This window comes from Monoraphidium neglectum (assembly GCF_000611645.1).
Source record: "Monoraphidium neglectum strain SAG 48.87 unplaced genomic scaffold scaffold01833, whole genome shotgun sequence".
NCBI classification, from domain to species: domain Eukaryota; kingdom Viridiplantae; phylum Chlorophyta; class Chlorophyceae; order Sphaeropleales; family Selenastraceae; genus Monoraphidium; species Monoraphidium neglectum.
The window spans coordinates 1-11,716 of NW_014011795.1; the positions used below are offsets into that span (position 1 = coordinate 1).

An 11,716-nucleotide genomic window follows, 5' to 3' on the forward strand; every position below is an offset into this window, starting at 1 on the left:
GGGGGTGATTCCGTTTGTGGGGGCAAGGAGCTGGAAGTGGAGGGGCTGTCCTGGATGTGATCTGGGGCCAAGGCGTTGATGTAAGGGGCGACAGCGCAGGGTCCACGGGGTCCACGGTGGGCAGCACGCGCGATTTGAGGGCGGGCAAGGGCAAGGGAGCCGGCCTGGCGCGAGCGAGGCCGCCTGCGGGCCAGCGCGGGCGTATGGGTGCAGGCGCCAGTGCTCACCCGTGGCGCGCTCCACCGAGCGCTGGATGAGGGGCGCACTGGTGGCCGCGAGGGCCGCCTGCTCCGCGCGGTCCTTGCCTGTCGCCATGCCCACACCCTGGGGGAAGGGGAGGGGAGGGAGAGGGGGTGATGGGAAGGTTAGGGGTCGGGGGTTACATCCCGGAAGGGGGAGAATGATCTTAGAGGGACACCACAGCTGTGCATGTGAAAGGTGTGTGCATGAGAAAGGGGCAGGCCTCGGCCTCCAGGGCACCGCCCGTCGCGCCCCTCATGCCAGCTGTCGAGGCACCCCAGTTAGCCTCCCAGCCGGTCCCCTTTCAAAGGCGCGCGCCCCGTGCGCCGTCAGCGGCGCGCCGCCGCCGCGCAGCGCGTTGATTCTCACCAGCATGGCTGTGCCCGCGTTGCTCATGATGGCCCTGACATCAGCGAAGTCCACGTTGATGAGGCCGGGAACCGTGATGATGTCACTGATGCCCTGGAGCCGTTGGGGGGGGGGGGGAATTGGGTTTGAGGAGTGCATGTTGTGGTGCGGGGCAGAGGGGGGGCGCTTGTGCCTGTGCGGAGCTTTCTTTGCGCCTTGCGAATGGCTGTGCCCATAGCCCTGGCGGCTGGCATGCTTGCCGACACCTGCTGGCGCGCAGCTGCCCATACAGCGCTGGCGTGCAGCAGGGTGCACTAGGTTGTTGCGTGCACAGGTCGCTTTGCACAACGGCTGGATCCCTCTACCCCGCGCGTCACCACACTCGATGCGCTGTGGTAGGGGCACCCTCGGATGGCCAGGGGGCGACACAAAGGCCCGGCACCCTCAAGCTGCCAAGGGAGCGCGGGACGCGGAGCCCCCCCCCCCCCCCCGCGCGCGCGCTTGCACGCCCTGCGTGAGCATGTGTTCTAGTCCCCCTGTCCTCCTCCACCACATTCCCCCTCCCATGTCCCCTCCCTGTTCCGCGCCTGCCCGCGGCGCACACCTGCACGCCCTGCCTAAGCACGTCGTCCGCCAGGCTGAACGCCTCCTGCAGCGGCGTGCCCTCCCCCGCCACCTCCAGCAGCTTGTCGTTGGGGATCACCTGGGGGGGGGGATTCAGGTGGGGTGGGGCGGGAGAGGGTGGGCTCCAGACCAGTGGCGGTTTGAGGGCGGCATCGGTGGGTGGTGGGAGGTCGGCAAAGAGAGGCGTGTGGTGCGCCTGAAGGCTGGACAAGGTCCGCGTTAAGCAGGCCGCCACGGCCGAGCGGCCACGGCCGTGCGGTGCGCTGGGCGAGCCGCACGCCCGTCCACCTGCGGCCCTTGGCCCTGCACGGCCCCAACCATTGCCGACGCGAATCTTGCGCGGCACTCGGCAGGCCGAGCAGCACCCACAGCAATGACAGCCCAGGCGGCTTCGGGGCTGCCCCTCTCCCTCGCCCCTGCCTCCACGAATCCCCCAAACCACCGGGCCCCGGATCCTCACAATGACCGAGTCCACGGCTGCCCGCAGGGCCTCGATGCCCTCCACCGCCTGGTTGCTGCGGCGGCGCCCCTCAAAGGTGAAGGGGTATGTCACGACGCCCACGGTCAGGATGCCTGCGCGCGCACACGCCCCGAAAGAAAGGAGGAACATGTGGTCAGGGTCAGGGGTTGGGGTGCAGGTTGCAGCCTGCCGGTCAACAGGCCGCGCGCGAGCCCCTCGCCAGCACCCCCAGGCGGCTGCGGCACGTGCGTGCCCGTGTGCGTGCGTGCGTGCGTCACACACACACACACACACACACACACACACACACACACAGCATTCTTCTGCATTCACGCGTCGGGCGCCTGGTGGCGCCTGCCCTGCATCAGACAAACGAGAGCCATGGCCCCATTCTGCGCGCCCCTCATCCCCATCCGTCCTCTCTGCCGCCCCTGCTCCCAGCCCGGCCCCCCGCCACACCCCTCAGTTTGGCCGCCCACCCATGTCCTTGCTGAGCTTGGCCACCACGGGCGCCGCCCCTGTGCCCGTGCCGCCCCCCATGCCGGCCGTGATGAACACCAGGTCGGCCCCCGACACCACCTTTTGGGGATTTGGAGGGGAGGAGGGGAAGAGAGAGGCGGATGCGGGGCGGGCGCAACTTCAGGGGCGGAAGTGGAGCAGCTTCTGCTGTCCTGTCCGATCTGGCCCCCTGAGCCTCAAGGCCTTGCCGCTGCCTGCGTCCGGCGTCCGGCGCCGCACGCAGCAGTTGCAGCTCCAGGTGACTGCGCCTTGACGTGCCGCATCAGCCCCCAGCCCATGACATCGTCACAGCCGTTCACAACAGGTCCGTCAACACCCTGAACCCCTCCACCCAGACACACACACCTGTGCGCTCCCACAAACACACATGTATGCACCTTCCAACACTCACGCACACGCACGCACACACCAACAAGGCGCCACCCCCACCTTTTTGAGGGCGTCCTGGCTCTCCTGCGCTGCGTGGCGGCCCAGCTCCGGGTTGCCGCCGCACCCCAGGCCGCGCGTCACCTGCGGGCACGCGCGGCACGCTCTCACATCAGTGATCTCAGCACGCACCCGGCCGGCCTCGCACCCACGCGCCGTTCGGTTGTGCCAGCGGGGCAGCGCTGCTAGCCAGTGGTGCGGGAGGCCCGCGTCTGCGCTGGTGCCGGGGCGTCCCGTCCCCCACCTGGTTGCCGATCTGCAGCTTGTTGGGGGCGCTGTGGTGCGCCAGCGCCTGGGCGTCCGTGTTGACGGCCACGAAATCGATGCCCTGGTTTGGCGCGTACAGAGGGTGGGGGTGAGCGCGTGCGGCCGGCGCGGGATGCACATTTGGCTGGGTGGCATAGCTGCGGGAGGCGGCTGGTGCACTGTGCGGACGTTTGTTTCCTATCGTTAATACCTGTGCATGCAAACCTGCAGGGACTGCGGCATACATGGCTGCTGCCGAACTGCGCCAAGACATCATCGCTTCAACCGCCATCCTGCTGTGGAAGCACGCTGCACTGTACCCTCTGCTATCGCGCAGCGCCGCAGCGCCACAAACCAAGCCTAATGAAACGACATCAAAAAAGCAAACAATCAGATACCCTCAGGGGCTGCTCCGACGCCAACAGACGCTCCACAACACCCGGGCCGCTTGCACATGCCAGGCCAGCGCAAGCGGTCGGAAAAAAGGCGGGAAACGCTGCTTCGGCAACGTCTCTCTGGTCAAGCCAGCGGGACGCGAGGTGCGTACGTCCCAGTGCACGCAGTATTTGCCTGAATGCTCGACTGGCGCAGCCTGTCCTGCGAGCAGCGCACCTGCAGGTCGGCCTCGATCATGCGGTTGAGTGCATTGCCACCGCCGCCCCCTACGCCGATGACCTTGATGCGCGCCTCCCCGTTGGTGGGCGCAACATGCTCCTGAGAGTAGCTCTGCACGTACATGTACTTGGCGGGCGAGGGGCCGCCCTTGCTGCTCACGGTGATTGGGCACAGCCCGCGCTGGATCTGGGCCTGGCGGAGCTGGGGCCTGAGGCGGCCACTTATAGGGCCACGAGAGCCGCAGCACCCGAATTCTGCTGCCTCGCGCCGGCGCGAGATGGCTGGGCAAGAGGTCATCGACATCGAAGCCCGAAGGGACGCGGCCATGGTGTTCATATGGATTTGAAAGCGTTTTGGACTGATCAAAATGTGTCGAGCCTGACGCGCTGGTGTGGTCCCTGTTGTGATCAAGGTTTGAAACTTGAAGCGGGACGAGCGGAGTCTTGCTTGCAGCAGCGAGACAACAACTGCGACTCCACTTCAAGGTTTGATATCAGCACCTTATAGAGTTGTGAATGGCGCCGTGCCGATGACAAGATGCGAGTCATGCCCTGGCGACCGCATGCGGCCTGGTGTTGGTGCTGTGCAGCAGGGCAGGCACCGTAGCAGGGCAGCGACCGCTTGTTGCGCTGAGCAGAAGAAACGCAAGTCTACAAAGTATCATTCAAATTAGAATCCAAAGTCTGCCGGCGCTGCCATTGTATCACATGCTGCGCCGCCCGAGCCAGCGCCTGCTGCGCAGATGAGATGAGACGCGCCAGAAGGGAACCAACGTCGCCACTGCTCGGCTGCGTGGCCTCGGGCGCGAGCGGTGGCTGCTGCGGCGGCGGCAGCAACGCCGGTAGGGGGCACGCGGGGGCGGCGGCCGTGGAGAAGTCGCACAAGAAGGCGCTGCCACTGCGATGGGAGCGCCGTCGCAGGTCAAGGACAGGAGGCGCCGGCTGCTGCTGCTGCTGCTGCTGCTGCTGCTGCTGCTGCTGCTGCTGCTGCTGCTGCTGCTGCTGCTGCCGCTGCAGCAGCAGCAGCGACAGCGACAGCGCTGCGCCTTGCAGCGGTCCAAGCGGCGCGTGCGGCGCCAGCGGGACGCTCCTGCTGCCGCCGCTGGCGCCGCTCGTGCCGCTAGTGTGGGCGGCTTGGAGGTCAGTGTTGACGGTTGGCCCCATGTCGTAGCTGTGGGGCCGGCAGGCACCGGTGCCGCTGAGCTCGCCGCAAGGCAGAAGCGGCTCGCGGAGGGGCGGTCTGCGCGGCAGCAGCGCGGCGGCAGCGGCTGCAAGGTGGTCCTACGGCTGCAGCTGCGCCCGTGGCTGCTGCTGCGGCGGCTTCGCTGGGGCGCAGGACGTCAGCAGAGAGCTGATGACGTTGCCGCGTCCCGCTCCATCTCGTCCAGGTGTCGGCGGCGCCGCCGCGCACGCGGGCATGGACGCGCCGGACTACGCTGCGGGGCGGGCGGGCCGCGGCGCGTTCTGCGCAAGCAGCGACGTGGGGGCGCCGGCGTGGGGCTGCGCCTGGTGCTGCGGCTGGCGTGGCAGTGGCAGCGATAGCGAGAGCGCCTGCTGCAGCTGCTGCTGCGGCTGCTGCGGCTGCTGCTGCTGCTGCTGCTGCTGCTGCTGCTGCTGCTGCTGCTGCTGCTGCTGCTGCCGCTGCTGCTGCTGCCGCTGCTGCTGCTGCTGCTGCTGCTGCTGCTGCTGCGGCGGCGGCGGCGGTGGCGGCGGGATCGGCGGCCTCGCGCCACCACTGCTCGCAGATGGGAGCGCCCGCAGCGCCTGCCGCGCCGGCGCGACCCCCGCCACGCCTGCGCCCACACCATCGCTCGCGGCAGCGCCTGCGCCCGCGCCGCCACTCGCGCCGGCGCCCGCGGCTGGGGCGGCCTGCGCGGCGCGCCGCTGCACGCGCGTGCGCTCTTGTCGCCACTGGTAACGCTCCTCCAGCTCGTCGTCATTGGGCGGCATCACGTACGCCTGGCGCAGCACCGCGCGGCAGTGGGAGCAGATTATGCCCTTGAGGCAGCCGGCGACGCGCTGGACGTTGTCCGGCTTGCAGGCGGGCGTGACCATTTCGCCATGCTCTGCCGGGACCACCCAGGCCAAAAGCAGAAAGTGGCGACATGTTATTGGGGCTTTGGACCCTCGTGAGGCATTGCATGAGTCAAAGTGAGCGGCGCTCGCGCGCCATTGCGAACAGCAGGACTGGTTAGGGCTGTGTGTAGAGCGGCAGCCTCAGCGCAGCTGTGAGCGGCAAGGCCAACCGCTTGACAACCGCCTGCGGATTATGTGAGCCGTAGCAACGCACGGCCGCGGCATCATTTGCCATGGGACAAGAGGCTTGGCGGGCGGCTGCCCCGCAGCCCGCCTTGCACTGACAGGGTGCCAACCCCCGCTGAGACCGCCAATTACCGTTACGCCTTTGCCTGCCCCCGCTCACACAGGACAACCAAGATATTGGGCATTTTTCGGAGCTGCGGGCCACTGCAAATCTCGCGTCATTGAAGGTGGGTTGCGCGGCGCGTACGCGCGCAGCAGGGATGGCGAGGCCTGTTTGCAGAGCGGCAGCCGCAGCGCAGTCACGAGCGCCAGAGCCAACCGCTGGGCGGCCGCCTGTGGATTTTGTGAGCCGAAGCGATGGACAGCTGCGGCATCACACGCAAGCGGACGGACAGCACTTTTGGCAACGGGCTGCGCTCCAGGGGCGCACGTTCTGGTGCGCAGCTCATCTCTTCACACTTGCTTCCGTCTAGCAGAGTCAGTCAACTACATGTGCTTGTTTGGTCTGACCCATACAGGCTGACAGCAAATGCTGGCTTGCTGATAATGGAGCTGCGGGACACCACGGTGCACATGTTGGTACATGTGAGTGCCGCAGAGCGCGCTTTGCAAATGTCACACCGGGGTTCAGCAGTGTCCTCACGGGCGGGCTGGGCGCGGCACGAACAGCATCGCGCAGCAACCGCTCGTTTGCCGCGGGGTTGGGGTTCGATTTCCTTTGCAGCTGCACGTCCTTGTGCGCAGTGCGCATCGTCACATGTACCATCAGCGCTGCAGCGATTGCCAGCACGTGTTTAAGCTTGTCCTACCCAACCAATACAGGCTGAACGTAAATGCTGGCGGGCAGGGCACGCAGCTATCTGCCATCAAGGTGCACACAAGTGTCAAGGTATGCAGCACAGGGCACGTGTAGCAGCTGTTGTTGAGGGTGGCGTCCAGTGTGCACGGCGGCAGGCCAGCCGGGAGCGGCAGCACCAACAGCAAAAGGCAACGGCTGTGCCCTTTGGCAACGCACAGCAGGGCCGCCGTTACGTGCAGCGGGATGCGGATGTTGGCAGCAAGCTGATTTGAAGCCAGCTGCAAACTCGCTGTGCACAGTACGCACCCTGTCTTGTCATGCCCCATCCCATGGACTCCCGCAGTGCCGCAATCAAAGCCGTCGTAATCTAGCGGGCGGCTATGCCGACTGGCGCAGAAAGGCCGCGACGCACCTCTGCAAACAACAGACGTGTTGTTTTGTTGGGGAGCGCTGCTTGTTGCATGTCCACGCTTGCCTCTGTTTGCCCGCACGCCAGTGGGGCATCCGCACATGCGTTAGGGCACGCCGCTGTGCATGCAGGCACCTTGTTGTCGTTTATGTGCGCCCTTCTCCTTGCCAATACGCCTTGCATTATCATATTGCTCCTCCTTGTGTATGCACTAAGGAGTTGGAAGCCAGCCTCCTCCAGGGCCAGTTCAGGCTGCTCCTGCACCAGGCCTGTGCAGCTGCACAGCCCCCAGTGCCCTCCTAGGCCTCAACTCGGGCCACCCATCACAATTCAGACAGCCCACTCATTTTGCGCACGACTCCAGTAATACTTATAGTGCATAAGAAAGCTCAGATTCCTACACTTTTTATGGAGCATACCATTTTATCTTTATCATTTGATGAGCGACAAATGCCCAGCTGTCCTTGCCACATCTGCCCAGAAGATGACAACACCAGTTAGTTTACAATCAAAACAACAATGATGATTTTGTATGCATTTTGGCAAAATTGGCTTTGGCTCACAACATTTTATTTGCCATCAAAAGCCACGAACCGTTCCCAACCAGTGCGGCGACAGAACCTGTGGGTTCTCCTCTCACAGCGAAACACACGCAGGCCCACTACATGATCACACCGCAACACACCGCGCGCAGTTTCAACTTTCATTATTCGCAGCGGCGGCGCTCGAGTGCCATTCCAGTCTGCAGCGACAAGACCAGTCGCTGCAAAATTGCACCAACAACACCGACAACAATGCATCATTCAGATGTCGTTCTGGGCGCAACCTTGCTGAAGTCGCCGACGCATGCTCAAGGCTGCTGGCCTGCGGGATCATTGCGGATGCGGGACGAGGTAAGCAGCGCGGACTGCTGCGGCAACATAGCAACCCACTTGCTGCGGCAGCATTGCAACCCGTTTGCCATGCCTGACAAATGTGTGTGACATGCACCCAGCATAAACTTTAGCATCATTGAGCCGTGCAACAACCCAGCTGCAACACCCAGCTGAAAACCCCCCCTTACAGCAGCCTGGCGTTTACAGTGTCAGTGCCTCTCACCTGGGGGGCGCTTGCCGGCAGGGTTCTCTGCGACGGTCGGGACGCCGTTGGCGTTGCCGTTGGGGGTGTTGCCACCCCCATTCTCCTTGAAGCGCGTGATGGCTGCGGGAAGATATGAAGCAACAGACCGATAATTCAGAATCAAGGTGCGGACTCCTGCACAACATGCCATGCATGTATGCTGCAAAATGATTGCTGCACAGCAAGGCGAGGGACAAGGTGAGATGGCAGACACACTCTGTACTTTTTCATTTGCTTGTCATCAACAACCAATTGCACCCAACGACTCACCACTGAGACGGCGCATGTTCTGGCCTGCAATGAGTGAGCAGGGAGGAGGCAATTGTACTAGAAGAAGGTTTCAAACGTGTTGTCGGCCCAAGTCGACTGAGACTTCACAAATATTAGGGCAGAATAATGGAAGAAAGCACACAGCTTTGCAACCAATGCGACCCTTGCATATGAACACACAACCAGCTCACCGGGGGGCGCGTGGCCGGCGGGGTTTGTGGCGGGGATGCCATTGGCGTTGCCGTTGGGAGTGTGGCCACCGCCGTTCACCTTTGAGATGGCTGCGGGCAGAGAGGGGGGCGTATCATGATGAACGCAGCATCCATGAGACATTTACGGCACGCGCAAATGTAAGGATGATCTGCAATGGCAGAGGGGCACTAGCCTTTTCTCACAATCACACGATGTTGGGTAATGGCCGCTTGACGGTAAGTGTTTGGCAGACAGCAATTGGTATGTCGAGCCTGTGGGCTTTCGTGTGAGTAACCCTTCCTCGGATATGTGAAGATCTGGTGTTCCAGCCAGGCTAGACGAAATTCAGGACGCAAACACTGCACGGCATGCACCACGTGCCTGACCACCCCTCACCACTGAGGCGACGCATGTTCTGGCCTGCGACAGCGCAATGGGGTATGGAGCCGGGTCAGGTGGCCAAATTGCCGTGTATTGGGGCACATGTTCGGCTTCCTGGACGCGCAACGTCACACGAGGGCAGTCCTTTCAAGGTAGACTGGCTTCTCAGTGAAATCACCCATGTCCTTGCTCACCTGGGGGCTGGTTGCCAGCCGGGTTCACGCTGACGGTAGGGACGCCGTTGGCGTTGCCGTTGGGCGTGTTGCCACCCCCGTTCACCTGGGTGGTGGTGATGGCTGCACACCCAGGGAGGGTGCGCGTGGTGCGTGAGGCGGACGCGCAACAAACTGTTGAGAGTTTTAGGTCTGAGAAAACTCCGCTGTCACCTGTGCAGCAGTTTTCCAAAAAAAACTTTTCCTGCATGCAAGTAGACAGGATTGCAGCCAGCGGCACCTTATAAAGATGGCACATGCTAGTACTGTCCAACCATGGCATGAACACTCCTCAAGGCACACCCACGCACCACTGAGGCGGCGGGCGGACCCCCCCTGGCCTGCGGGGCGGGAATTGCACAAGGCCACAAGTTTAGGATTGGGGGTGGCACAAAGCATGTGAGACCTGACGATGTCCCACGTGCAGGGATGCCGCAGGCCCTGCTGTGCTGCTGAAACAGCAGCTCCATATCGCAGGAAAGGCAAGCAGCCAAGGCACATACAGCACACCGCACTGACTTTACCAACGTTCTTGAACCCGTGCTTTTCTCAACCCCAGTGCATGCGCGCGCGCGCGCGCACGCACGCACGCATGCACACACAAGCCCAACCCACCGGGAGGAATTCTGCCTTGCGGGTTCTTGTAGGGGATGCCGTTGGCAGTGCCTTTCGGGATGTTGCCACCCTGGTTTGCAGTGCCGCCTCCTTGCCAGGCAGAGGAGTGAAAAGGGGGATGGCGTGAGAGAGGGGGACAAGGCGGGGGCATGGTTGCAATCGCACCCACGACGAGGCGAGGGCAAAGTGGGGAGCAAGCGCGGGCAGGGGGCAGCAGGGGGTGAGCGCCCTCTTGCAGCGGGGAGAGGCCTAGGGGCAGGGCTAATGTGGAGATGTTATGTGCAGAGCCACTGACATCCAACAGCAACACTGCAGCTTGTGCTGAGTTGTTCCCACTGAATGCCGCTCCATAGTGTCGGGGCACAATAATGGGCGGCATCCCCCGCCCCCACCCCCCAAACAATAGGGTGTCCCTCCCTCACCGAGGAGGTGGCGCATGTTCTGGCCTGCAGTGATGCAACAGGAGGTGGTGGACAGGTAGGGGCAAGAATGCCAGACCTGTGTTGGAAAGCACCTAGTGTCGTCGGTCTCGCATTTCTGGCGTCCTCAGGGCTGACTCTGATTGAATTGCAAGAATTTGAAAGAATGCATAATTCAGGTAGGCGAGGCTCACCAGGGGGCGCATTGCCAGCCGGGTTTTGGTTTTGGGTGGGCACGCCGTTGGCGTTGCCGTTGGGGGTGTTGCCGCCCCCGTTCACCGGGACCGGCGTGATTTCTACACGTCGGCACGCGGGAGAGGGGGAAGGGGAGGGGTGGGGATGCGGTGGTGGAGGGCGGGCAGTGAGGCCGCTCTTGACGTCACATTCCACTCGTGCCTCGCGCTGCGACATGTATAGCATCATGCAGGAAGGTGGAGGCTGCAGCAAAGGAGGATCCGAGTGGCCAACAGTGTCATGCAACACACACCAAGCCCACCCCACCCCACCCACTGTGGAGGCGGCGACCCTGCTGGCCTGGAATGCAGGAACCGCACGAGGGTGCATGGCGGGGGTGAGAGCAGGTGGGGCGATGTGAGCAATGACACAAATCAAGGAGAGCTAGGGCCGTACTCATGGCGTGCGGCTGACCATGTGAGCCTGGGGATTCTTTGGCACGTGCCCGGGCATGAGCGAGTGCAAGCTCAAGAGTGCAAGCACGCGCAAGCAATCTTACCAGGGGGCTGGTTGCCGGCAGGGTTGACGGAGGGAACACCGTTGGCGTTGCCGCTGGGAGTGTTGCCGCCTCCGTTCAACTTAGTGATGGCTGTTGAGGCAGGGGGGACGGGGTGTTGGGGCGAGGGTCAAGGGCGGGGGCACGGACCAGGATGAGGCAGGTTGGGGGCGATATACAAGAGGGGCGGGAGCGCCAAGTGAAGAGCCGCAGCATGCATGTTGAATTCACCCACATCATTGTCCAGGCCCAAGCAAGCAGCACCGTGCTCAGTCTGCATGGCACACACTTCTGGGCGGCGGAAGCCAGCCACCCCTCACCGCTGAGGCGGCGCACGTTCTGGCCTGCAGTGGCCCCGCAAAGAGTGATGTTGGGCAACAAGACATCCAAGTCAGCAGGTTGGGGGTTCGTTTGGAAGCAAGACACGTTTATACTTCATCATCGACGGCACGCCCCAAGGGCTCTGCCGTGGTGCGTGGCTTCCGCACACAATGGCATCGCAAGGGCTGGTGACCACACGACAAACCACCGCCATCTTACCAGGGGGCGCATTGCCAGCAGGGTTCACGTTGGTGGTGGGGACGCCGTTGGCATTGCCGTTGGGCGTGTTGCCGCCGCCATTTATCTGGACCGGCGTGATCGCTGTCGAGCACCAGGTGGTGGTGCAGGGAGGGTCGCGGCGGTGGATGATGGGGAGCGAAGCCGTGCTGGGCGTCACACTTCACATGTGACTCGCGCTGCTACATGCTTTGCAACGCAAGGTGGAGGTTGCAGCCATGAAGCGTCCCAGGGGCCAACAGTGTCAGGTGGCACCCCACCCCACCCCACCCC

The 11,716-nt window shown here is 63.4% G+C and overlaps 3 protein-coding genes across 3 annotated transcripts; all 3 read right to left on the minus strand.

Moving 5' to 3' along the window:
- Positions 1–495: 495 nt before the first annotated feature.
- MNEG_9144 (cell division protein FtsZ) lies at positions 496–3,805 on the minus strand (the record flags this gene model as incomplete). Its single annotated transcript, XM_014042382.1, has 7 exons — positions 496–702; positions 1,193–1,291; positions 1,673–1,785; positions 2,152–2,251; positions 2,621–2,701; positions 2,862–2,945; positions 3,476–3,805. The coding sequence occupies 7 exons, from the start codon at positions 3,803–3,805 to the stop codon at positions 496–498; spliced, it is 1,014 nt and encodes a 337-aa protein (XP_013897836.1).
- A 1,103-nt stretch (positions 3,806–4,908) lies between these two features.
- MNEG_9145 (hypothetical protein) lies at positions 4,909–5,532 on the minus strand (the record flags this gene model as incomplete). The annotated part of the gene is made up of 1 exon (XM_014042383.1): positions 4,909–5,532. One exon carries the CDS (start codon positions 5,530–5,532, stop codon positions 4,909–4,911), a length of 624 nt encoding a protein of 207 aa, XP_013897837.1.
- A 2,265-nt stretch (positions 5,533–7,797) lies between these two features.
- MNEG_9146 (hypothetical protein) lies at positions 7,798–11,663 on the minus strand (the record flags this gene model as incomplete). The annotated part of the gene is made up of 11 exons (XM_014042384.1): positions 7,798–7,811; positions 8,046–8,147; positions 8,337–8,360; positions 8,528–8,617; positions 8,925–8,948; positions 9,104–9,205; positions 10,350–10,451; positions 10,889–10,978; positions 11,206–11,229; positions 11,426–11,527; positions 11,642–11,663. The coding sequence occupies 11 exons, from the start codon at positions 11,661–11,663 to the stop codon at positions 7,798–7,800; spliced, it is 696 nt and encodes a 231-aa protein (XP_013897838.1).
- Between the last annotated feature and the right edge of the window lie 53 nt (positions 11,664–11,716).